General features: G+C 40.8%; 1 protein-coding gene across 5 annotated transcripts in view; it reads right to left on the reverse strand.

The window, feature by feature from the left end:
- The window catches only part of gria1 (glutamate receptor, ionotropic, AMPA 1), a 173907-nt gene that overhangs the window by 141013 nt on the left and 6101 nt on the right, over window positions 1-26793 (reverse strand). For all 5 annotated transcript variants that reach the window (XR_004221906.1, XM_004912724.4, XM_002941489.5 and 2 more), the window contains exon 2: window positions 16662-16799. Coding sequence is in view for 4 of the 5 variants with exons in the window: in XM_004912724.4 (XP_004912781.1) it covers window positions 16662-16799 (138 nt within the window). In the remaining variant the exon portion in view is untranslated. The remainder of the gene's footprint in view (window positions 1-16661; window positions 16800-26793) is intronic.

Below are 26793 nucleotides of genomic sequence, written 5' to 3' on the forward strand. Positions count from 1 at the left end.
GGAGTAGGAGAAATGAGGTGGCACTTTAGGAACTAGGAGAAGACATGGGAGATGATGTAAGTTTAGTTTTACCTATAAAGTCATGTTTTCTATGGGGTGTATTCAGGGCCGCCGCTCCCTATAAGCAGAGTACGCAGTCTGCATAGGGCACCAACTCCCAGGGGGGCACCTTTCCAGCTGCTCAAAAAAATTGTTTTAATATATTATAACATACCCCCCAAAACTGTCCCGCCGGTTTTTATAGCGCATCCCGCTGTCCCGGATAGTTCAATCAATCTATGGGGGCAATTGGGGGCACTTACTATGGAGGCATTGTCTATAGGGGATATTGGGGGCACTGTGTGTGGGGCCCCTATAGTAGGTGTTTTTTTTATTATTTTATTTTTACTTCCGTAATATTTGGGGGAGGGGGCACAAAAGTAAATTTCTGCTTAGGGCACCCATTTGGCCAGCAGCGGCCCTGGGTGTATTTGTCTTCAGAAAGGTTTTAGCACTTTACCGAAACGTTGACCGTGGAGTAATAAAACAATTCTTAAGCTGAAGTGTGACTGCGTTTTTGTTTCCCTTGATAAAGGGCACATGTGGAGGCCCATTTACCAAATTCGAATTGTAATAATAGAGGGTTTTTTCTACCACAAGTAAACTCACTTTTTAAAGAAGTAAAAATGTCTATTGATTTATTAAAAACCACAACAAAAAACTGCGAAACTGCGGAAATGCATAAAAAAAAAAAACACACGAAAACCTCAAATCGTGACTTTTACTTCGCTGAAAGAGCACAAATAACCCAAAAAATACGAAAAATACCTTGAGGTAAAAAGATAAAAAATGTATTTTTACATATGAGTTTTTTGGAGTTTTGATACATTAGAAATGGTGAAATATTTGCAAAAAACACAAACCACATAAAAAAATACGAAAAAAATGTTCTTTGCACAATAACATGTTCTGTTTAGTGCAATGCTTTTGTGAACTATATATACAGTATATATATATATATATATATATATATATATACACACACACAATTTCCACAGTACTTTCTGTTTATAATATGACCATGAAAGTCATTGTGGGAATTAACTGGAGGAGAACTGGCTTCTATGGTTTTTCAATAATAGGAAACCAGCACATATTGCATAGAATAGCACTGGACAAACATATACTGTTTCCTATAGCAATTTCATATATAAATATAATACATAGGTTATGTCAAGTATAAATGCCTTACTGAAAGTTGGTTGGCCAGCCATTTTTAAAAAAAAAAAAAGTTTAAAAAATGTATTTATTCTTGTTAGCAAACAGAGGCAGATTTATCGAAATGTGAAATTGGAGCTCGCCACAGAAGAATTCCCCCACTTTCTATTCATTCCTAGGGGATTTTTAGAAGTGTATTTACCAGTGGGTTTACCATTTGATACATGCACTTCTACTAATCCCATAGGAATGAATAGAAAGTGGGGGAATTTGTAGTGATCTCTCTGATTTGTGGTGATCTCTAATCTCACATTTTGAACAATTTGCCCCTAATTGTATATTGATTGGTATTGGTTCCGTAGTGGTGATATCTGTGCCCCATATGGTAGTGAAGGATCCATGAAAACACATTATATTTCCATAAGCCATTAAATGTACATGGGTGTGAATTCCCCCTTTTAATCCAGGTTGATTTTTCAAACAGATGCCATCTAGGATGCTTTTATCTCTGCTAACGTACAGAGGGTTAATTTAGCATGAAATATGAAAACGTGCCTCTTCTAGAACTCCCTAATGCATCATTGTGGAAAAAAATGAATATTACTTTAAATAGCAGCATATAGGGGTCAGCAGGCAGTCATGAAATATTAATGCAAGATGGACCAACATTTCCCCCCACTGCTAAAAGTTAGGGAACACTGCAGTGAGACAAATCTGCCTGTCCACCCTCCCAGCAGGGGGCAGCTATTAAATTCATTCATTGCCGACAACAACACAGTAATCAAGGCAGACGTTAGCTACATTGCATGTATTCCGTGCAACTAATCTGTATATGTGTATAAATTGCAGGTTGACACAATGGAGATCCATTTACTCAACTGGTGCGTGAACATCTTTGCCGCTGCCTTTATGAGTTTTTATGGGGCAGCGATGAGCGGCGACTCTACCGCCAGGGAAACAATTGGTGGGCAGTCCAGGCAATTGACTTATGTCTGTTCCCTAAGGGATTGCTGGGATAGTAAAGAGGAAAGTCATGTCTACCCACTTGACCATAAATGGATGCTTTTTAATGCCCTGAGGAGTTTGATTTATGGTGCATGGAAAGCACATGTCTAAACTTATCGAAGGGTCAATAAATCATTGTTAGTCCATACATTATATAGAATACAGAGGATTCTAGCCCATGGTTTTGTTTTCCTTATCTCTGCTTACAGCAAAGACTCATGTGCCCTATCCTAACCTTCCACATATCAATTGCAACTTAAATTCAAGAAGTGTGTTATTGGAAAACTCCAAAAGGAGACATATGGGGAAAAAACAAGAATAATAATACAGTGTACGCTCTTGATTATCTACACCCTCGTGTACAACACACTCACACTTAATTTAATGAAACCCAAAGTGTATCAAACACCACCATAAGGATGACTTTAATGGTGGAGACACACGGAGCTACTAAATGCCATAAAATCCCCTGCCATAGACAATACTGAGAATTGCCTCTGCTAAAACACAGCTAGAGACAATTATCAGTAAATGTTCAGCATTGTCTATTTTTGTAGCTGTGACAAGTAGCTTCTACTAGTAGCTCCCTGTGCCTTTGCCCTAAATGTGCCACTCATTAATCAAAATGTAACATAGACTAAGCAAAAAAGGTAATACGGGGCTTAGGTAGGACAAAAGTAAAGCCCACTTAGTGATCTTCCCTCCTGTGCCTCGGTATACTCACAGACTATATGAAGAGGAAGAGCCTATCACAACATTCCTTGCAAGAAAAGTAATATTACAGCTTTTCAGTTGGCCTTAATTATTTATTTCTTATAGATTTTTAATTATCTGCCTTCTCTTTGCAGCTTTCAAATGGGGGTCACTGACCCCGGCAGCCAAAAAACGATTACTCTGTAACTCTACAAATTTACTGGTTTTTTTGTAACTTTTTTCTATTCAGTCCCTCTCTTATTCATCTATCAGTCTCTTATTCAAACCACTCCCTGGTTGCTATGGTAATTTGGACCTTAGCAATCAGATAGCTTTTTTTTAGCTCAAAACTGGAGAGTTGCTGAACAATAATTAAAATAATTTAAAAAACTACAAATAATAAAAAAGACGAAATGCAATTTTTTTCAGAATATTCCTCTCTACACCATACTAAAAGTTAACTCACAGGTGAACAACCCCTTTAGGAAAATCCACTTACTATTTTATTATTATTTATTACTATTTTTTTTCCCCCAGGCCACTGTTCCTTGTATATTCAAAAATACATCCAAACTCATTTACAAAATTGAGTCAATGTAGTATAAAGTTATTTTGTATTTTATTACCTTGCTCATGCATTTGTGCCCCTTCTAGAGGGGACTGTACTGAGTTGTGTATCAGTCTGTATGATACAATGGATAGGTTCAGCAGTGCCGCAATACATATAGCAGGGGTGGGAAATGGGTGGCACTTGGGAGACCAGTGGAATATGCCTAGCATCATTCAGCAAGTCACACAAGCTGGGGAGAGATACAAGGCATATGGTAGATGTTCCCTTACTGTATGTGCACCCAATGCCAGAGCACAGCTTGCTCCTACAACTGGTACAGGTGCAAATATGGCCTTGTATGTATGGTTATTACACACATAACATAAATTCTACCAAGAAAGAAGAGCTGTGCTATTGTAGATGCTAAGACAGGGGTCCCCAACCTTTCTTACTCGTGAGCCACAGTCAAATGTAAAAAGACTTGGAGAGCTACAAAAGCACCATAAAAGTTCATGGAGGAGCCAAATAAGGGCTGTGATTGGCTATTAGGCAGCCTCTATGCACCCTATCAGCTTACAGGGGGCTTTATTTGGGAGTAAATCTTGTTTTTATTCAACCAAAACTTGCCCCCAAGTCAGGAATTCAAAAATAACTCCCTGGTTTGGGGGCACTGAGAGCAACACCCAAGGGGTTGGGGAGCAACATGTTACCCCCGAACCACTGGTTGGGGATCACTGTGTGAAGACAAGAAATATGGCTGCTCCTTGTACAAATATACATACAAACAGAGAGAGAAAGAGTGCTCCAAACACTGAATGCCTGGTATTACCATTTAACACAACATATAGCATGCTTAATAATATTGAAAACCAGTCAATAGATTTGATTTCGTGGCAGCGTTTCCGAACTTACGTCTCCTAGATATAGAACATGCTTATGTAAAAGTGAATCAGTCTCCTTCATTTTGATTTACTCCCCTTCATCAAGGAATTGATTTTCCATCTGTTGTACTGTTGGTCCAGCAGGATACAATATGAAGAACCTTTTGATTGCATCCCACAGTCTCCAGTGTATGACCCTAATAATGTTTTCTTTCACCCTGAGGCTCAACATGAGACAACTGGTGCAAACAGGTATATCAGGAAACAATTCCGCTCAATATATATTTATTGGCAAGGTGAAAAGCCAGCCAGTCTAATGGCCACAGACCTAGTTCATCATGAAATTGGACTAACGGTGACGGACGACTCATGCCAAGCAGTCTATAGGCCACAGAGCTTAGACGTATTCAGAGTTGTACTGGAGCTAAAATATATTGCTTTGCATAATAAAGCAGTGTGTGAGGCACTTCACAGATGATTATACCCCATGTTACTCAGACCAGCCAACTCCAGAAGTAGATGACATGATTTATACACGTGGTGCTCTGAGGTCTGAAGTGGGGACATTGCAGTTTTAATGGATTCTAAAGAAAACCATTTTGGTACCTACTATTCCAAAAACATTTGGCAAGAGTTAAGGTCCACCACCAGGCATTTTAAACAAAGGTTTCCAGTAACCATTGGGTCCTCTGCTGTCATTTGCATGAAATTGGGTCCTTCGCCAGGCACTCTAAACTCCTGGGCTTTCTAGCAGCCACTGGGTCTATTGTCTCTACTGGCAACAGTTTATGTCCTTATTATCCACAAGGGACTTAAAGCTCCTGGGCTTTCTAGCAGCCATTGGCTCTACTGCCTCTACTGGCAAGAGATTGGGTCCCCCACCAGGCACTCTAAACTCCTGGGCTTTCTAGCAGCCACTGGGTCTATTGTCTCTACTGGCAACAGTTTATCTCCTTATTATCCACAAGGGACTCAAAACTCCTGGGCTTTCTAGCAGCCATTGGCTCTACTGCCTCTACTGGCAAGAGATTGGGTCCCCCACCAGGCACTCTAAACTCCTGGGCTTTCTAGCAGCCACTGGGTCTATTGTCTCTACTGGCAACAGTTTATGCCCTTATTATCCATAAGAGACTCGAAACTCCTGGGCTTTCTAGCAGTCATTGGATCTACTGCCTCTACTGGCAAGAGTTTGGGTCCCCCAACAGGCACTTGAAACTCCTGGGCTTTCTAGCAGTCATTGGATCTACTGCCTCTACTGGCAAGAGTTTGGGTCCCCCAACAGGCACTCGAAACTCCTGGGCTTTCTAGCAGTCATTGGATCTACTGCCTCTACTGGCACGAGTTTGGGTCCCCCAACAGGCACTTGAAACTCCTGGGCTTTCTAGCAGTCATTGGATCTACTGCCTCTACTGGCAAGAGTTTGGGTCCCCCAATAGCCATTTGAAACTCCTGGGCTTTCTAGCATGTATTGTGTATACTGCCTTCTGTTGTAATCTCTGGAGGCCTACAACACAACCATCAGTCGAAGATGACTATAAATGACACACACACAGAGGTTTTGGATGCTTTGTGATTAACAGCTAAACTGTCAGTAGCTAAAATGCTTGGAATTGCTCACCGCTGAGTTGAAAGATATACCTACAGGTCAGGTGATTGTCTCTTTCTAAAACGCTTCAGTCAGCATTTCCGGACTCACTTTACGTGCCGTTGCCCTTAAAGTTGATAAACATCACCTGCAGAAAATCACTTTCCCCACGAATGACAAAGCACCCTGTGTGCCATCATCCTATAACAGCCATTATTTTTTGAATTTATTATGCTTATTGCACAAAATTGGCAAAAGATCTGCACTGGGGACTTTTAAATCCTTTTTGTTGGGTTTAACTGTAACAAGCTGATTGTTTGCCAGAATATTTATGAAAATGTTCATATTATTTAACATGGAGCATTTTAACCTGACAATGAACAGTAAGTTATAACAACAACTTAATCTATCTCTCTGCTCAACACTTTATTAATAATAATTTGTAAAAAAAAAAAGCAATAGGGAATATCTATTCAAGCTAAATGGAAGGTTATTGGCCATACCATGGATAATTCCAGTTATGACACTGGAACATTCCCCTGGGACTTTAATACACACCCTGGCTAGCTTGCACCTTATAACACAATAGGAGGGTTTTGGTATGTGGTAAGCAAGGCTTTGGCAAACCAGCCTGAGACAATGGTAGCTTAGGTAACACTGAAACAATATACATCAATAACATCATCACAAAAGTTAGGGATTTAATAAGTAACAGGGCATTGGTTATACATTCACTTCTTATTTCCAATAGACAAATATTAAATCGAAAGAAAAGGAAATCAATGTACCGTGGAGCTTTAATCAGCGAATTCAGCACTTACGATAATACTATTCTGAATCTCAAAACACACATTCAAATATATTTTAGAGTGTTTTTCCGCCTCTGGAAAAGAAAGGGATCGCTAATAGCATAGGTTCATATCTGCTCCTTTTCAACCAATCAAATTATTTCTGTCATGAGCCCCCGAGCACCCTGTAATTACCCAGTGAAGAAGGCAGTAAGATTACCCGGGACGATTGGCAAGAGCACAGCGGCAATGTACTAGCTTATAAATAAACCCGAAAACAATGTGGAGGTGTTTATTGAAAAGGATGTTATCATTCAAAGCCAGCCATGCATAACTGCGTCACTCATATCTCATTCCGACCAACAGCAACAAAGGAACGTTCTACAAACCCTGAACCTTTTGTGTCGCACATAATTAAAATGTGCTGGGGCATGTTTATCGGCCCACGTCAAACGCCAACACTGCCAAAACTGTCCATAGCTGCAGTTAATGCAGGTTTCCTTATTGTGGTTGGCCCTGTGGGGCTGTTTCCTGGGAGCAAATAGAGCTCCACTGATATAGAGAGTTACTGTTGCCATTTTGCCTGAATATCCCCTAGTATCCCAACTGCAACTGCTACTCTACCAAATGTGTGTGAGGCCTGACATGGTTTATTTATGTATACATGGGTATATCCCAGACGGATATCTAGTATAAATAAATCTAAAGCAACTGGACTTGTTAAGTAATCATTGAAGACGTTTCACTACTCATCCAAGCAGCTTCTTCAGTTCAACTGACTGAAGAAGCTGCTCGGATGAGAAATAAAATGTCTTCAATGATTACTTAACAAGTCCAGTTGCTTTAGATTTATTTATACTAGATATACCATGACCTGGATGAATGAAAATCGTCATAGTCATTCCAGACAGATGTTCTACAACAGTGGTTCTCAACCTTCCTAATGCCGCAACCCTTTAATACAGTTCCTCATGTTGCGGTGACCCCCAACCATAAAATTATTCCTAAGGCCATCGGAAATATGTGTTTTCTGATGGTCTTAGGCGAGCCCTGTGAAAGATTGAGGTCCACAGGTTGAGAACCGCTGTTTTACAATATAGCCACACAGGCCACACATGGCCACAGGGTGGCACAGCATTATTTGTTCTAGAGGCAGCTAAACAGTACCAAAGCCAGGCAGACTATATGCTCCAACTCCAGTGAAACATTTGATTTAACCCTGCATAGTACAGAAATTATCATTTCTATCTCCCCTCTAGGCTTACGCATGCTTGGCTTAGTCAATTGCTCAACTGAAGGCTGGTTGCTATGAGTTGCTTCTGACTCATACAGTCTGACTAGCTCTGGAGCTGTTCAGGAGCCTCCAGGCACTTCTGTCATATGAATCCTTGTGCAGGATGCATGGCTATATCATACATGCCTGTAATGGAAGCACCCAATGTTATTTTATTGATATATTAAGTGCACATAATAGAAAATTATCCTTTATTTGGCTGCTGTGTTTGATCAAGCTGCATGGCATGTTGCCGGCAAACGTGGACACTGCATAGATCAAATAGAGACCAGAAACATAGAATTGATACTGCTGTCATGATGGTGTTAATACCATAGATTCTAATCTAATATAAATAAAGGGGTTGAATACAATACCATAGCAAATTTAAGACAGGGCCTCAATGCAAAAGCCTAGCAAATATTCCAGAAATTGTACTGTTTGTTTGTAAAAACATTGGGCATGCAGGCATTGTTTTGCTTGAAAGAAGCATTAAGTGAGTAAATATAATCCATAGGGCCCATATTATTTGATCACAACAAGAAATAATTTCTCACCAACCTTTCTTCATTCTGAAAGACAGGGATGTCCATTCTGAGATCTTCATGAACTACAAATTACAATATTCCACTAGCTACCAACAGAGTTAAAGATCAACAACAGATGGAGTGAAGCAGAGTGCTCCTCTGTTTTAGAATATACAGGTATATGTAAGTTTTTCCAGTTACATAGTTACATAGGGTTGAAAAAAAGACCATCAAGTCCATCAAGTTCAACCCTTCCAAGTAAACCCAGCACCCACATCCTATACTTACCTATCTATACACTCACATACATAAACTATATATACAAACACTAATACTAACTGTAGATATTAGTATCACAATAGCCTTGGGTACTGTGCTTGTTCAAGAACTCATCCAGGCCCCTCTTATAGGCACTAACAGAATCTGCCATTACAGCATCACTAGGAAGGGCATTCCCCAACCTCACTGCCCTCCCCGTGAGGAACCCCCTACGCTGCTTCAAATGGAAGCTCCATTCCTCTAATCTAAAGGGGGGGCCTCTGGTGCGCTGATTGTTTTTATGGGAAAAAGGAACCCCCCCATCTGCCTATAATCCCCTCTAATGTACTTGTACAGAGTAATCATGTCCCCTCGCAAGCGCCTCTTTTCCAGAGAAAACAACCCCAACCCTGACAGTCTCACCTCATAGTTTAACCCTTCCATCCCCTTTACCAGTTTAGTTGCAGTCTCTGCACTCTCTCCAGCTCATTAATATCCTTCTTAAGGACTGGAGCCCAAAACTGCCCCCCATACTCAAGGTGAGGCCTTACCAGGGACCTATAAAGGGGCAAAATTATGTTCTCATCCCTTGAGTCAATGCCCTTTTTTATACAAGACAGCACTTTATTTGCTTTAGTAGCCACAGAATGACACTGCCTGGAAGTGGCCTATCCCAATGAAGGGCTTAGTCCAAGAAACTTGTGATAGTAAAACTCTTGAATTTAATATGATGCCAGAAATAACAAAATACTCTGTGCTTCCTGAGTACATGTCAAGGATTAAACCTCTGAGTAGAGGTCAAGGTGCAGAACCCAGGACCATCAATTATAAGTAAGGATGAACCATATTCAGAGTGGGGTGTATTTTAATGGGGTGCACCCCAAGGCAAATCCCCCTTATCCCCAACTTCATTGGGAACTGGGTGGGCAGAGGATTCAAGCATCTTCCACCCAATCCCCAGTGCTGGTAATGGGCAGTGTTGCCTATTGTGGCCTTCTAACAGATCCAGGCCTGAGGAACACCACAAGAAAAACCTTTCCACTAAAGATACCAGCTCTTATTAAAGATACCTTTTAGGAAAATTGAACATTTAGGAATTTGTTAAAGTTAAAAAAGCAATATAAATGTAATTGTTGTATATCCTTCAGCTGATTAAATGAGGAGTGTGACATTCTGGGGGTGGGGGTGCTTTAGTCAAAAACTATTATGATAATTGTTAGAACTGTAATTATATAATTATAAAATAATGCTTACACTGATTATTTTACTATAGGCCTTATAGTTTACTTTTATAACAGCTTTTCATGAGCCCCTTGACAGTCCAAAGATTTTACTGACATTATTCAGCAAACACACATCTTTCAATTGTCATCTGCAAAGTCCACTTATAATACCATGTAATCTCTTTAAAATAATACTAGCTAAATCCTTGTAGCATTCAACTAAACTGCTTAGCCTCTCTACATCTCCCTCTCTAAATACTGTAGAAGGACTGAGCTGGCCACATTGGCCATAGACTTAATTTGGACTCCAGTTAATCAAGTAAATTAGTAAAAGCAATTCTTAGGGGGGTAATGCAATAAAAGTGGTTAATTTTAATACAAATCTTGTAACCCCTAATGCCACTCAGCAGGCAGCATTTACTGGGTTGCTATGGGATACTGGACCTGGGCAAGCTTTGTACCTTTCAAAATATTACCTTATTATTACCATATTAAGAGTGCACTGATTAAATACAGGTATGGGATCCCTTATCCGGAAACCTGTTATCCAGAAAGCTTTGAATTACGGAAAGCCCGTGTCTCACAGACTCAATTTTAATCAAATCATTCATAATTTTAAAACTGATTTCCTTTTTCTCTGTAGTAATAAAACAGTACCTTGTAATTGATCCCAACTAAGATATAATTACCCCTTATTGGGGGCAGAACAGCCCTATTGGGTTTATTTAATGGTTAAATGATTCCCTTTTCTCTGTAATAATAAAACAGTACCTGTACTTGATTCCAACTAAGATATAATTACCCCTTATTGGGGGCGGAACAGCCCTATTGGGTTTATTTAATGGTTAAATGATTCCCTTTTCTCTGTAATAATAAAACAGTACCTGTACTTGATCCCAACTAAGATATAATTACCCCTTATTGGGGCAGAACAGCCCTATTGGGTTTATTTAATTGTTAAATGATTCCCTTTTCTCTGTAATAATAAAACAGTACCTGTACTTGATCCCAACTAAGATATAATTACCCCTTATTGGGGGCAGAACAGCCCTATTGGGTTTATTTCATGGTTAAATGATTCTCTTTTCTCTGTAATAATAAAACAGTACCTGTACTTGATCCCAACTAAGATATAATTACCCCTTATTGGGGGCAGAACAGCCCTATTGGGTTTATTTAATAGTTAAATGATTCCCTTTTTTCTGTAATAATAAAACAGTACCTGTACTTGATCCCAACTAAGATATAATTACCCCTTATTGGGGGCAGAACAGCCCTATTGGGTTTATTTAATGGATAAATGATTCCCTTTTCTCTGTAATAATAAAACAGTACCTGTACTTGATCCCAACTAAGATATAATTACCCCTTATTGGGGCAGAACAGCCCTATTGGGTTTATTTAATGGTTAAATGATTCCCTTTTTTCTGTAATAATAAAACAGTACCTGTACTTGATCCCAACTAAGATATAATTACCCCTTATTGGGGGCAGAACAGCCCTATTGGGTTTATTTAATGGATAAATGATTCCCTTTTCTCTGTAATAATAAAACAGTACCTGTACTTGATCCCAACTAAGATATAATTACCCCTTATTGGGGGCAGAACAGCCCTATTGGGTTTATTTCATGGTTAAATGATTCTCTTTTCTCTGTAATAATAAAACAGTACCTGTACTTGATCCCAACTAAGATATAATTACCCCTTATTGGGGGCAGAACAGCCCTATTGGGTTTATTTAATGGTTAAATGATTCCCTTTTTTCTGTAATAATAAAACAGTACCTGTACTTGATCCCAACTAAGATATAATTACCCCTTATTGGGGGCAGAACAGCCCTATTGGGTTTATTTAATGGATAAATGATTCCCTTTTCTCTGTAATAATAAAACAGTACCTGTACTTGATCCCAACTAAGATATAATTACCCCTTATTGGGGGCAGAACAGCCCTATTGGGTTTATTTAATGGTTAAATGATTCCCTTTTCTCTGTAATAATAAAACAGTACCTGTACTTGATCCCAACTAAGATATAATTACCTCTTATTGGAGGCAAAATAATCCTGTTGGGTTTAATTAATGTTTTATTGATTTTTTAGTAGACTTAAGGTATGGAGATCCAAATTACAGAAAGACCCCTTATCTGGAATACCCTTGGTCCCAAGCATTCTGGATAACAGGTCCTATACCTGTACTCTAAAAGCCAATTTCTTATGTGATTCTAGTTTTCTACTGTTTATGGGTCACTGCAAAATCCTGCAGAACTTTCCGAGAAATACTCATACAAGCTTAGTTTTATTTAGTAATGCATGTGTAAAATTTTCTGCATCCAAACCTGATTAGCCACCCTAAGCCCAATCCATCCTGCCTGTCTTGTGATGTTATGGGAGTCAGAGTATTGGTAGGGTCCTATTAAAAGTTACGGAATATGACCTGCCTGCTATGCATAAGAACCATGCACCACTGTCAGCGCTGTATTAGGTTCTGCAAGGGGAACAAGTACTGAAGGAAAAATTAGTTGTTTACTATTTATTATTTCCAATATATATGCAGATGACATCTTATATATATTTAGACACCCCTGCACTAACCTCTGATGTTCAAACCCAGATTGGTAACTGCCTCCTGGCTATCTGCTCCTGGATGAACCGACGCCAGCTCAAACTTAACCTAGCTAAAACCTAGCCCAAACCTAGCTCTTTTCCTCCTTTCACCATCACTATTGACGGCATGACCATTAACCCTATTAATTATGCACGCTACCTTGGGGTTATCTTTGAAAAGTCCCTCTCCTTCTCTAACCATATTAATAACACTGCCAAAACCTGCTGCTTTTTCCTCCGCAATATTGCCAAGATACGCCCCTTTCTTTCACAAGTAACAGCTAAAACACTAATCCATGCCCTTATCCTTTCCCACTTAGATTACTGCAATCTCCTACTAACCGGCCTCCCAGACTCCCACCTCTCTCCCCTGCAATCAATCTTAAACTCTGCTGCCAGGATCCCCCTGCTCTCTCCTAAGAGGGAACCTACTCAGCCTCACTTAAGCTCACTAGCATGGCTACCTGTTAAGCAAAGGAGCTTACAGAATCCTTCTGCTAACATTCAAAGCCCCTCACTCCTCTGCTCCTCACTACATTTCTTCATTGGTCTCTCTGCACATTCCTGGTCGTCTCCTCCGCTCCTCTCAGAGCCTCCGTCTCTTTACACCACCCACACCCACTGCGCTCTCTCGTGTTAAACCTTTCTATCTCGCTGCTCCTTACCTCTGGAACTCTATCCCTGAATCCCTCCGTAGGGAACACTCACCCACTCTCTTTAAGATAAAACTCAGCTGTTACCTTCTGGGGCACTAAAACATTATTTTGCCCATACCTTATGCACTCTTACCTTCCAATTTGTGCCTGTATGTTACCCAACCACTTAGATTGTAAGCTCTACGGGGCAGGGACCATACCTAGTGCCTCTTACCTTCCAATTTGTGCCTGTATGTTACCCAACCACTTAGATTGTAAGCTCTACGGGGCAGGGACCATACCTAGTGCACTCTTACCTTCCAATTTGTGCCTGTATGTTACCCAACCACTTAGATTGTAAGCTCTACGGGGTAGGGACCATACCTAGTGCACTCTTACCTTCCAATTTGTGCTTGTATGTTACCCAACCACTTAGATTGTAAGCTCTACGGGGCAGGGACCATCCCTAGTGCACTCTTACCTTCCAATTTGTGCCTGTATGTTACCCAACCACTTAGATTGTAAGCTCTACGGGGCAGGGACCATCCCTAGTGCACTCTTACCTTCCAATTTGTGCCTGTATGTTACCCAACCACTTAGATTGTAAGCTCTACGGGGCAGGGACCATCCCTAGTGCACTCTTACCTTCCAATTTGTGCCTGTATGTTACCCAACCACTTAGATTGTAAGCTCTACGGGGCAGGGACCATACCTAGTGCACTCTTACCTTCCAATTTGTGCCTGTATGTTACCCAACCACTTAGATTGTAAGCTCTACGGGGTAGGGACCATACCTAGTGCACTCTTACCTTCCAATTTGTGCCTGTATGTTACCCAACCACTTAGATTGTAAGCTCTACGGGGCAGGGACCTCCTTCCTACACTTGTCACCCCTGGGTGTAATTGTGTATATTGTAAGATTGTACAGCGCTGCGTACCCTTGTAACTTTATAAATAAAGTTATACATACATACATACATACATATACAAATATAAAGCTAAAAATGCAGGTAGAGTAGCACGCTAAATACCAGTGCACTTTGCATAGTGCAGCCTGTCTATTACACAGAGGTAGGAAATATTCGCAGTGAACAAATTGATCTGCTTTAATTAAAAAGACATAATCTCCCCAGTAATTTGTACCGCAACTTTAATTGACAAGCCATTGAAAGAAAAATCTTTTCAATACACTGCGAGAAATGTCAGATGAACAAGGGAATGGGGAATAGGTTTAGACCATAATAGTTTATGGCGGAAACTCAATGCAATTAGTTTTCCCCTAGTGGTATGGCAGGTTTGGAACGGTGACGGTAATCTTCAAACAATGGTTTAAACCAAGCAAGATTCACACATTTCAGTCACATACAATTGAAAAAAAAAAAGCAATTAAGATTAGAATTCAGCTAAACAGGCTGCGAATGTCTCATTTAAACAAGTGTACGTAGCAAGAGGATTATTGTTTTCTCATTCCAAAAGGAAAACTATACTTAGATTATGCCATTTAGTCTGCAGAGGTCTTGTAACCCATAGCAACTTATTAGAAGGTTAACATTTACTGATTACCCAGAAAATTCTTGCTATGGGTTCCTAGACTTGGGCCTAGACTTGCCTTTTTTATTACATTACCCCCAAAGCAGATTAATTCAGTCAGACTCTCTCTCCCGGTGTAATGATGGAACAGTCATTATATAGAATGAGCTCACTTTGTTTTATAGTAGGAGTTTATTACAAAGAAAGGGCATTTAAACATGTGTTTGCATAAATATACAGGACTGGGGCAGAAATTTCTGGGGAGGCCACAGCTTCTCTGGACTCCCCCTGGTTTTGAAGCCCATGCAGTGTCGGACTGGGACCTTAGGGACCCACCAGAAAACCTTAGACCCTAGGCCCACTTTCTAGACTATTTTTTCTCCTTTCCTCACCCAACCTCTTTATTTTCCTAGTCTCTTTTATTTACATGCTAGCATCTATTCTTTCATTTATTTCTCCTCTTTCTTCCCATTTAAAAATAGGGAATGACCATAAAGCAGGCCTAATGCTCAGGAGCAGGAGGGCCACCGACACCTGGGCCCTGGTATCCTGGTGAAAAGCATGACCAATGTCGGACTGAGATGCCAGGGACCCACCAGAAAACCCTGGACCGGGGCCCACTTTCTAAACTATTATCCCCCCTTTGCTCATTTAATTTCTTTATTACCCTAGTCTCTTTGTCCTCATACAGGAATAGGGAATGACCATGAAGCAGGCCACTGGGCGTTTTCCTGGTATCCCAATGGACCAGTCCAGCTCCAGCAAATAGTTAGAAGCAAGAGGGCCCACTAACACCTGGGCCCACCGGGAGTTTTCCTGGTATCCTGGTGGGCCAGTTCGACACTGTGCATGACTGTGCATTACTGGTTAAAGACAGCGCAAGATCATCCAAATCCCCACATTATGAAATATAATTACCTAATTTTCCTCCATTTGGGTGGGAATATCTTCAGTTGCTTGGGACTATGGTAGATGCACAGAAGAACAAATGCTTTTAATAAACATATCTGAAGCTATGCTTGGCCTTCAGGGTTGGACTGGGACACTGGGACACCAGGAAAAATCCCTGTGGGCCCGGCTCTAGTGGGCCCTGGCGGCCCAGACCCGACCCTTGCCGGCGCTCCCCCTGCCCGACCGCTCCTCCCCTGGCATGTTAAATTTACACCCTTGGGGGATGAAGTTGGGTGGGGGGCCCTGTGGGATGTGGATGGTGGGGGCACCTGCAGGGCCTCTGGGGTGGGAGCCCTGTTTGGCCCTTCACCCCCCCAGTCTGACCCTGTTGGCCTTTAACCTAAAATTAGGAAACTTATGAAAATAATCACTGTCCTCCCACAGTGACTCTGCAGAATCTCAACTCTAGGGGGCACATTTACAAAAGCACGAACGCTCCGAGCGTATTTTTGCCGATTTTTTCGGGCGTCCGCACGACTTTTTCATACGGCGCACGACTTTTTCGTACAGCGCACGACTTTTTCGGACGTTTGTACGAAAAAATCGGAAAGGTTTTACCGCTGTTTACAATTGTTCGCTACGAAAATTTCGTGATTTTCGGATCGCCAATATGATATTATCGTGACTAATACGATTTTTTTGTAAGCATTTTCGTGATATTTGCGATCTTCCGAAATTTTCATTTCCAATACGATTTTTTCCCATTCGTGATTCGGATTCGTGGATTAGTAAATGTGCCCCAAAGACTTTATACTCTTTAAAGGGGCAGCTTTTTTGATGTTGATTCATAGGGTGATTTCTTGGTTCCTGCCTATGTACAACCTATCAGCAGGGAGACCGGGTCCCAGGAAAGTAAAGTGACCCCATTGCCTACATTATCGTAGGAAATCACATAAAACATTCTTTATAGCCATTGGCAACTGATTAAATTAAAATATTGATTAACATTTAATACTTACAAGTGTAGGTCATTTCAAAGCTATCACTGATGTTCACAATATCAATCTGGGGCAGCAGCTTAGGGGGTTCTGACAACTGGGATAAAGCAAAGCGGAAGGCGGCATGTTCCTGGGATTGCTGGTTTGGGAAAAGCCCCCCTAAAGGCAAAGAGAAAGGAAAAATGTCAATTGCACATACGACTTTTGTGTGTTGCAAAGGATGATGGGAACCGGCACGGAACATACGGGAACCTTCTTTTAGAACATATCGTGCCTTGTCAAGTGCAATGGAAAAATCATTACCAAGAGTACTGTATTTATTTATTTATCAATGCAGCTATTTTCCTGTCGTAGACCTCCAGACTGGAAAGATTTATATCCCTGCTCTGCACCAGATCATATTATAGATAGAAAATAATACTGACACGGGTGACTCACATGTCTGCATCCGAATTTTGTCTAGACAGGAAATCACATCTAATCAGACACCATCCATTTACATTACATGTCATGTATGACCGAACAGATATTTTATCCGTGACATTTCCGGCATTTCATATGGGAAATATGTATTATTACTGTTATATATTCATAAATTCTAAATATACAGCAGTGCAAGAGATGAGATTTTAATTCCAGAAGCTATAATATAATATATTAAATAATAATCTATAAAATAATAAAAATATAACTATGATAATTATTATACAGTACAGGTATCGGACCCCTTATCCGGAAACCCGTTATCCAGAAAGCTCCGAATTACGGAAAGCCTTTCTCCCATAGACTCCATTTTAATCAAATAATTCAGAATTTTTAAACTGATTTCCTTTTTCTCTGTAATAATAAAACAGTACCTGTACTTGATCCCAACTAAGATATAATTACCCCTTATTGGGGCAGAACAGCCCTATTGGGTTTATTTCATGGTTAAATGATTCCCTTTTCTCTGTAATAATAAAACAGTACCTGTACTTGATCCCAACTAAGATATAATTACCCCTTATTGGGGCAGAACAGCCCTATTGGGTTTATTTCATGGTTAAATGATTCCCTTTTCTCTGTAATAATAAAACAGTACCTGTACTTGATCCCAACTAAGATATAATTAGCCCTTATTGGGGGCAGAACAGCCCTATTGGGTTTATTTAATGGTTAAATGATTCCCTTTTCTCTGTAATAATAAAACAGTACCTGTACTTGATCCCAACTAAGATATAATTACCCCTTATTGGGGGCAGAACAGCCCTATTGGGTTTATTTAATGGTTAAATGATTCCCTTTTCCCTGTAATAATAAAACAGTACCAGTACTTGATCCCAACTAAGATATAATTACCCCTTATTGGGGCAGAACAGCCCTATTGGGTTTATTTAATGGTTAAATGATTCCCTTTTCTCTGTAATAATAAAACAGAACCTTGTAATTGATCCCAACTAAGCTATAAATAATCCTTATTGGATGCAAAACAATCCTATTGGGGTTAATTAATGTTTTATTGATTTTTTAGCAGACTTAAGGTATGGAGATCCAAATTACAGAAAGATCCCTTATCCGGAATACCCTTGGTCCCGAGCATTCTGGATAACGGGTCCTATACCTGTATTATATAATAGGTTATATTTTTTATTAAACTATGTTTTATAATAATACATATTATAAATGTATAATATACAGGTCCATTATCCGAAAACCTGTTATCTGGAAAGTTTTGAATTACGGCAAGGCTATTTCCCATAGACTCCATTTATAATGATAATTAATAATCATTAGTAATGATAATGTATAATGTAATAGTTTACTAAAAAATACTAATAGAATGATATATTCTATGTTTTATAATAATACATATCATAAATATATAATATACAGGAATAGGATCCATTATCTGAAAACCCATTATCCGGAAAGTTTCGAATTACTGAAAGGCTATTTCCCATTGACCCTATTTTTTTGTGTAATAATAAAACAGTACCTGTATTTGATCCCAACTAAGATATAATTACCCCTTATTGGGGCAGAACAGCCCTATTGGGTTTATTTAATGGTTAAATGATTCCCTTTTCTCTGTAATAATAAAACAGTACCTGTACTTGATCCCAACTAAGATATAATTACCCCTTATTGGGGCAGAACAGCCCTATTGGGTTTATTTAATGGTTAAATGATTCCCTTTTCTCTGTAATAATAAAACAGTACCTGTACTTGATCCCAACTAAGATATAATTACCCCTTATTGGGGGCAGAACAGCCCTATTGGGTTTATTTCATGGTTAAATGATTCCCTTTTCTCTGTAATAATAAAACAGTACCTGTACTTGATCCCAACTAAGATATAATTACCCCTTATTGGGGCAGAACAGCCCTATTGGGTTTATTTCATGGTTAAATGATTCCCTTTTCTCTGTAATAATAAAACAGTCCCTGTACTTGATCCCAACTAAGATATAATTACCCCTTATTGGGGGCAGAACAGCCCTATTGGGTTTATTTCATGGTTAAATGATTCCCTTTTCTCTGTAATAATAAAACAGTACCTGTCGCAGTGATTGGGTTTTTAAAAATTGCAGAAACTAAAGCATAGCAACCCAGAGCCAGTCTTTGCTTTTTTTTTGTTTGTTTTTATTATTTTACAGAATCAAAGCTCATTGTTCAATAAACCCAAAAGGACTGTTCTGCCCCCAATAAGGGGTAATTATATCTTAGTTGGGATCAAGTACAGGTACTGTTTTATTATTACAGAGAAAAGGGAATCATTTAACCATTAAATAAACCCAATAGGGCTGTTCTGCCCCCAATAAGGGGGAATTATATCTTAGTTGGGATCAAGTACAGGTACTGTTTTATTATTACAGAGAAAAGGGAATCATTTAACCATGAAATAAACCCAATAGGGCTGTTCTGCCCCCAATAAGGGGTAATTATATCTTAGTTGGGATCAAGTACAGGTACTGTTTTATTATTACAGAGAAAAAGGAAATAATTTTAAAAAATTAGAATTATTTGCTTATAATGGAGTCTAAGGGAGTTGGCCTTTCCGTAATTTGGAACTTTCTGGATAATGGGTTTCCAGATAAGGGATCCCATACCTGTAGTATATAGCCTACATACAGAGCTCCCTACAATTCATGATTTCTAGAACTCTTTCCTATGATTTTATCATTCCAATACATGGGCACATGGATTTTCCAGACTTCTTTTTTCTGCAATGCTCTTTAATTAATGTTCCTATTCTGGAACATTTCATTAAATCTCTGTTTCGTAAAAAAATTAAAAAAAGCTGTTATGAAATGTTTCCAGCATTGAAGTGGTTAATCACAGCCACTCCAGCCAACCTCTTCATCCCTAAGCACGGTACAAATTAGAGAACACTTCCCACAGGCCAGGAGGCACCAAAGCAGAGCAGCGAAATAAAAAAAAAAAAAACTCTCGGGGTTGACAACTATGAAGAAGAAAAACAAGATGGGAAATTGTAATTCAGGAATCGTTTGCTTCAAAATAAAGGCAGCCTGAATGCGGCATGCTGGGAGTTCCTTGGGTTTTGTGTTGCCCTTAGGGAGGCAGTGATGTCACACATTCGCCGCTTTGAACATTAGGAATGTCAGCAACAGGGAAATGAGCAGAGCAACAATTCAAATCCCACTGGTAAAATTCCTTTCAATTAAACCTATGTTCTGTAGGTAAACAAGGGTTTTAGACAAGTACCCCAATTGAATTTGCCATGCAGTGGATGACCCTTAAAAGTAGACAGAGATCATATTAAACTTGGCATGCCGTATGGCTTAACACATGAAAATCAAGCTAAAATATTCATGGTAATTAACCAATGGGAAAGTAATGCTCTTTTCCCTGCATAATTTACATAGCAGAACATTTCCAAGTCATTTGAAGTCTGCCTACTACTTGTGATTGATGCTTTAATAAAATTACAGTTAGGGACAGCAGGGCCACCATCAGAAATCACGGGGCCCCTCACAAAAAAGTTTTCTGGGCCCCCCCTCCTCCCACACCCCCAATGGCCCCTCCCCCAGTGACCCCTCCCATCAATACAAAGAACATAAAACATTGGTAGCCAGGGCCCCCTAAAACATTGGTGTCCAGGAGTTACATTTTGCATTGGTGCCAGGGCAGGTACCCCCTAAATCATTGTTAGCCAGCCCAGGGCTCCCTAAAAGTTTGGTAGCCAGTGCCCCCCTAAACAGGCCCCCCCCAAAGCTTTCTCCAGGCTCCCCCAGGGCCCCCCACAAAGCTTTCTCCAGGCTCCCCCAGGCCCCTCCACAAAGCTTTCTCCAGGCTCCCCCAGGGCCCCCCACAAAGCATTCTCCAGGTTCCCCCAGGCCCCTCCACAAAGCTTTCTGCAGGTTCCCCCAGGGCCCCCCACAAAGCTTTCTCCAGGTTCCCCCAGGGCCCCCCACAAAGCTTTCTCCAGGTTCCCCCAGGGCCTGCCTGCCTGCTGCCGTGGTATCCTCCGGTATGTGCCGCGGCTCCCAGCTACCTCTGCGCTTTTATAAGGTTGCGCCCCGTGCATGTGACGTCAGCACGCACGGGCGCAACCTTATAAAAGCGGAGAAGTAGCGGCACATACCGGAGGACGCCGCCAGAGCCAGAGGAAGTGAAGGCCCGGACTTGATTAAAGGGGGCCTGAGCTAAGAAAACTTTAGCATGGCCGGGCCCCCTTTAAAGCTAAAAACGTCCGGGCCCGGGACGATCGTACCCCCTGTGCCCCCCTGATGGCGACCCTGGGGACAGCGTCAGACTGGGGTGCCAGGGGCCCACCAGAAAACCTTAGGCCCACTCTCCAGACCAATTTTCCTTCCCTTTTCACTCACTTTCTTTAATTTCTTAATTACTTCTTTTTACATACTATTTTCTATCCTTTCTTCCATTTCTTCTCATATGGAATTGGTAATGGCCATGGTAGAGGCATACAAGGCAAATGGTTGAGTGAGCAGAAGGGCCCACTGACCCCTGGGCCCACCGGGAGTTTTCCTGGCATACTGATGGGCCAGTCCGACACTGGTTAGGGGTTGTTCACCTATTGTTAAATTAACTTTTGGTATGAGTGCTGTTCTGAGACAGATTGCAATCGGTCTTCATTTTTTATTGTTTGCAGTTTGTGGATTACTTTTTGCTTTTTGTTCAGCAGCTCTCCAATTTGTATTTTGGCAGCTATCTGGTTGCTAAGTTCAAATTAACCTATAAACAAGTGGCTTGAAAGAGAGACAGGAATATGAACAGAGGATAAATAATAAAAAGTAACAATAACAATAAAATTGTAGTCTTACAGAGGAATCATTTTTTTTTGGATTCTGGGGTCAGGGACCCCCATTTGAATGCTGGAAAGAGTCAGAAGAGGCTAATATTTATTAATTAATTAATATGAATTGTCTGTCTGGATGTTTATACTCTCTCTACTTCGTGCTCTGACTCCTAAAACAATGTAGCAGAAGCCGGCTGATTAACAGACCAGAAAGAAAACTAACTTGGAACACCATTCTTTGAAGACTATCAGCTTCATCAAAGCCCATTTGATTTTTTATTTTTCTGATCTTTTAGTTAGTCGAACAATAAAGACGACTCTGATGGGATTCGAACCCACAACCTTTGAATACCTACATTCAACTAGAAGTCCAATGCGCTATCCATTGCGCCACAGAGCCCACGGAAATATGTGCTTTCTCTACCCTCTTTCTTTTTTTACATTTGCCAAGATTTAAGACCACAAGAAATTAACTACGTTTTGTAATAATGCCTCTTCAAATTGGTCAAAGCTTTCTAACATATCTTTACTTCAGAACAGTAAGGGATAAACAAATACTGCTTTCAATAGCAATTAGAAATAACTACGAAAGCATATGGCAAGCATATTGCTTGGGTGGGAATCCAGCTTTTGTATTTATACAGGGCCACAGTGTTTTTGTTACTTCCCTTATAACAATGCCAGTTTGTAATCATTATGGGTAAAGGTACAGGTATGGGATCCCTTATCCGGAAACCCGTTATCCAGAAAGCTTCGAATTATGGAAAGCCCCTCTCCCATAGACTCTATTTTAATCAAATAATTCAGAATTTTAGAAATTCTTTCTAATAATAAAACAGTACCTGTACTTCATCCCAACTAAGATATAATTACCCCTTATTGGGGGCAGAACAGCCCTATTGGGTTTATTTAATGGTTAAATGATTCCCTTTTCTCTGTAATAATAAAACAGTACCTGTACTTGATCCCAACTAAGATATAATTACCCCTTATTGGGGGCAGAACAGCCCTATTGGGTTTATTTAATGGTTAAATGATTCCCTTTTCTCTGTAATAATAAAACAGTACCTGTACTTGATCCCAACTAAGATATAATTACCCCTTATTGGGGCAGAACAGCCCTATTGGGTTTATTTCATGGTTAAATGATTCCCTTTTCTCTGTAATAATAAAACAGTACCTGTACTTGATCCCAACTAAGATATAATTACCCCTTATTGGGGCAGAACAGCCCTATTGGGTTTATTTAATGGTTAAATGATTCCCTTTTCTCTTGCTCAATGTTTTTGGATTTTAAATTGAGAATGAACCACTAAAAACCTTGAAATTAGTCGATCCTAAAATCCTGGCAACCCTAGATTACGGATGTCGAATTTTTGGGACTTATCTGGAAAATTTCAGGACATGGAAAGCCCGAGGGGCATAAATGGGACATCTGTGCATTAGATGGCTAGGCATTGGAGTCAGCCTTAATAAATAGCCCTGCTCGCTCTGAGCAACACGGCACACTGAACATTTCTGACATTTTTTATGTCTCACATACTTCTCTGCATAAAGCGCTTTGGCAGTTTTATTCATCCACTGATGGATTCGATATTTCATTACAGTGTTACTTCGTGGCCAATAATCCAGCGACCTGAGCTGATTTACATAATTTTGGTGACAAAAGGGATTTACTGCTACAGATGCAATGACACTATTGTACTAGGAGCTTTGAATGGAATAGCTGAAGATTTAGGATTAGCTAGAGATTTATGGGTAAAGCTGTCCAAGGCCTCTGGAACACCGGGCACGCTGACCACCACAATGCTTCTTGGGAGAACCATGGCACTAAAAGTACAGTGTATCCTCTGTGCCAATGTTAGAGACTAGCAGTGACAGATGGAGACTGCTCAGGAATAGTGATGAGCGAAATGTTTCGCCAGGCATGGATTCGCGGTGAATTTCCGCGTTTCGCCATTGGCAGATTGTTTCGCGAAACGGATGAAAAAATTTGCAGCGGAAAAATTCGCCGCACGTCCAAAAATTGTCGTGGGCATCAAAAGAATAGCCACGCGACGAAATAATAGCCGCGGGCGACGAAACAATAGCCGCGCGACAAAAAAATAGCCGTGGGCGACGAAATAATAGCCGTGCGACAAAATAATAGTAGTGGATGACAAAATAATAGCCGTGCGACAAAATAATAGCCGCGGGCGACAAAACAATAGCCACGCAACAAAATAATAGCTGCGGGCGACGAAACAATAGCCGCGCGACAAAATAGCTGCAGACGACTATTTTGTCTCACAACATTTTCGCCATTTCGCGGATCTTTTGAAAGATTCGGGAATTTTTCGGCGAAGCGAAACGGAACAGATTCGCTCATCACTACTCAGGAATGTAGATATGAGGTTAACAGGGTAAAATCCTGGTGGGCCCCAGCCCTAGTGGGCCCCGGCGACCCATACCCGACCTTTCCTGACCTCCCCCTGCCCGACCGCTCCTCCCCTGCGTTAAATTTACACGCGAGGGGGAGGATGCTGGGTGGGGGCCCCTGCGAGGGGGGGGTTAGGGGATGCGGCCAGCGGGGGCACCTACATGGCCCCTGCGGCGGGAGCCCCAGTGGACCCTGAACCCCCAGTCTGACCCTGGAGGTTTATATCACTACTGTCCAGCCTGCTTCTCTAGTTGACACTGAACTGCAGTTCTCAAACTCTGACAAAGATTGTGTGGAATGATGGGAGTTGCAGGTTGGACACCCCTGTTTACAGACCAGTAAGGGCCAGTACATCATATTTTATTTTCACTTTGTTCATCACTAATGGAAAAACTTAGAGCCTTTCCCCTAGTTTGGAAAAGGTATAAATGGCTTGCCTTAAGGCTTGACTCCAGTGTTGGCCTGGGCCTTCTAAAGACCACGAGACAACCTGACCCATTATTACAGCAATTAGATTTTAGGCCACAGAGGAAATAAGAATCATGGTAATTCTACTAGCGTGGAGCCCACTAGGGCCTGGGCCACTGGGAAATCCTCTTGTAACTCTGGAAGGCTAATCAAACACTGCTACAGTCTTGACTTAGCTTTGAAGGCAGATTTACTCTGAGCTCATTTCCATTTGTCTAATCCTGAGCCAAAGGGTTGTGTGGCATGGTTAGCCAGCCAGCAATGTCATTGGCACTCTCCATTATAAGTACAGCTCTCTAGGTTTTCTCATAGCCTGAACGGAGACATGTCTTAAAGCTGGGATAGGTATTCCCCTGCCCTAAGTACAATTCAGGTGGACAATCTGAGGCTATAGTGGGCCTTTTATATCTCCCAAAATATGTAAAATAACATGCAACATATACAGTTCCATAAGCTGAACAAATGCATCTCTTTCCCCATATACTTGGAAGGTTGAAACAGGGTGACAACCATGTAAAACATAAGCAGAATTGCAGCCTCCACATCTAACAAGACACATTTCAGTTCACTGCTAAATAGAAGGTAATGTAGACACTTGTTGTAGGCTGCAGCACTTTCCATAAAGACTAGTTTATAATGATAATGTGGCAGCCGCTCTGCGCTACAATACAAAATATTTTGGAGGACAAACCCCACACAACATCTAGTTTAAGGCCGAAATTGGGTTAGGATCTGTAGGTGGGAATGTGTGAGCCATGCTGAGGGGAAGGGGGGGCAGGTGTGATGGTCTAGAAAGGGCTGGTGAAATGAGGCAGAACATGAATGTGCTCTATTTAGATCATTTTTAAAATTGTTATTATTATGCTGGTAGGGTCCTGGGTGGGAGTCCCTGAGGACCAGGGTGGGAGCGATTTAATATTCCCGCCTGCTTGTGGTGGAGGGCCCTGCCAACTATCGAGTATTCCTAAAGGAGAAGGAAAGGTAAAAACTAAGTAAGCTTTATTAGAAAGGTCTATGTAAATACAGCCATAAGCACTCAAAAGATTTCTTGTCTCGGTTTTCCTGTGCCAGAGACACACAGCTCTCTCCTCTCTCCCCTCTCCTGCTCCCCCCTCCCTCAAGAATGCTAAGAACTCCCTCCCCCCCCTTAGGAATGTGTGATCTGAGCCAATCAGCAGGAAGCTTCCCCATAGTCTTACTAACTGAGCATGTACATGGGTCTTGGTCTTGGCGCAGGAGTGAGGCATTATGAACTTTCTATACACAGCTCACCGTTTTTTTTTTCCTATGAGGCTTCTGATCATCTGAACGGGAGAAATATGGGGAGACTTAAGGGCACTATTGAGAGAACTGAAGGTATGACTGCAGCTTGAGATTAACTCTATATTAGCCTTTCCTTCTCCTTTAAGATGTAAAAGCAACCATTAGATGATTACAGGTGGAGCAGGACAAGGCCTGGTCAGTGGCTTAAAACTACTTATAAGATGTACCAAACGGGTGAATCTCTTCTGTTTCGTGTTGCAGAAAATTTAATGTAAAGCAAACAAATCCTCAAATGCATTATAGTCAATGCATTAGTTATCACTCATCACTAGATCCAAGTAATTTTAAGCTAAAGTTGGTATGTTACCGGAACTGTGTCCCTGAAGATTGCATAATTCCCTAACCAATTGTTCCTGTGGGGATAGCCAAAATAGATGGACCAGAAAGAACATTTCTATAGGGTCACAAAAAAGAATAAAAGTGGAGACTTATTGTGTTTGACTTTTTACAACTACTGTGCCATTTTTGGAAGGTATTTTTCAACTCTACCAAGGAAACTTGATGCTAAAAGTGCTGAGACTAAAGTTGGTCTTGAATGTAAAGATTGTTTGTTGAGGTCATCAAATGAGAAGATCTTGGTGAATATGGCAACCCATATGCCGGCCCAATTCAGGGTGAAACATTTGTTTGGCGCAATGGTTAAAACATAATGGAGGCCTGTGCAGACAGGCCAATGTGGTCCT

The sequence above is a fragment of the Xenopus tropicalis genome, chromosome 3 (assembly GCF_000004195.4).
Source record: "Xenopus tropicalis strain Nigerian chromosome 3, UCB_Xtro_10.0, whole genome shotgun sequence".
NCBI lineage: Eukaryota > Metazoa > Chordata > Amphibia > Anura > Pipidae > Xenopus > Xenopus tropicalis.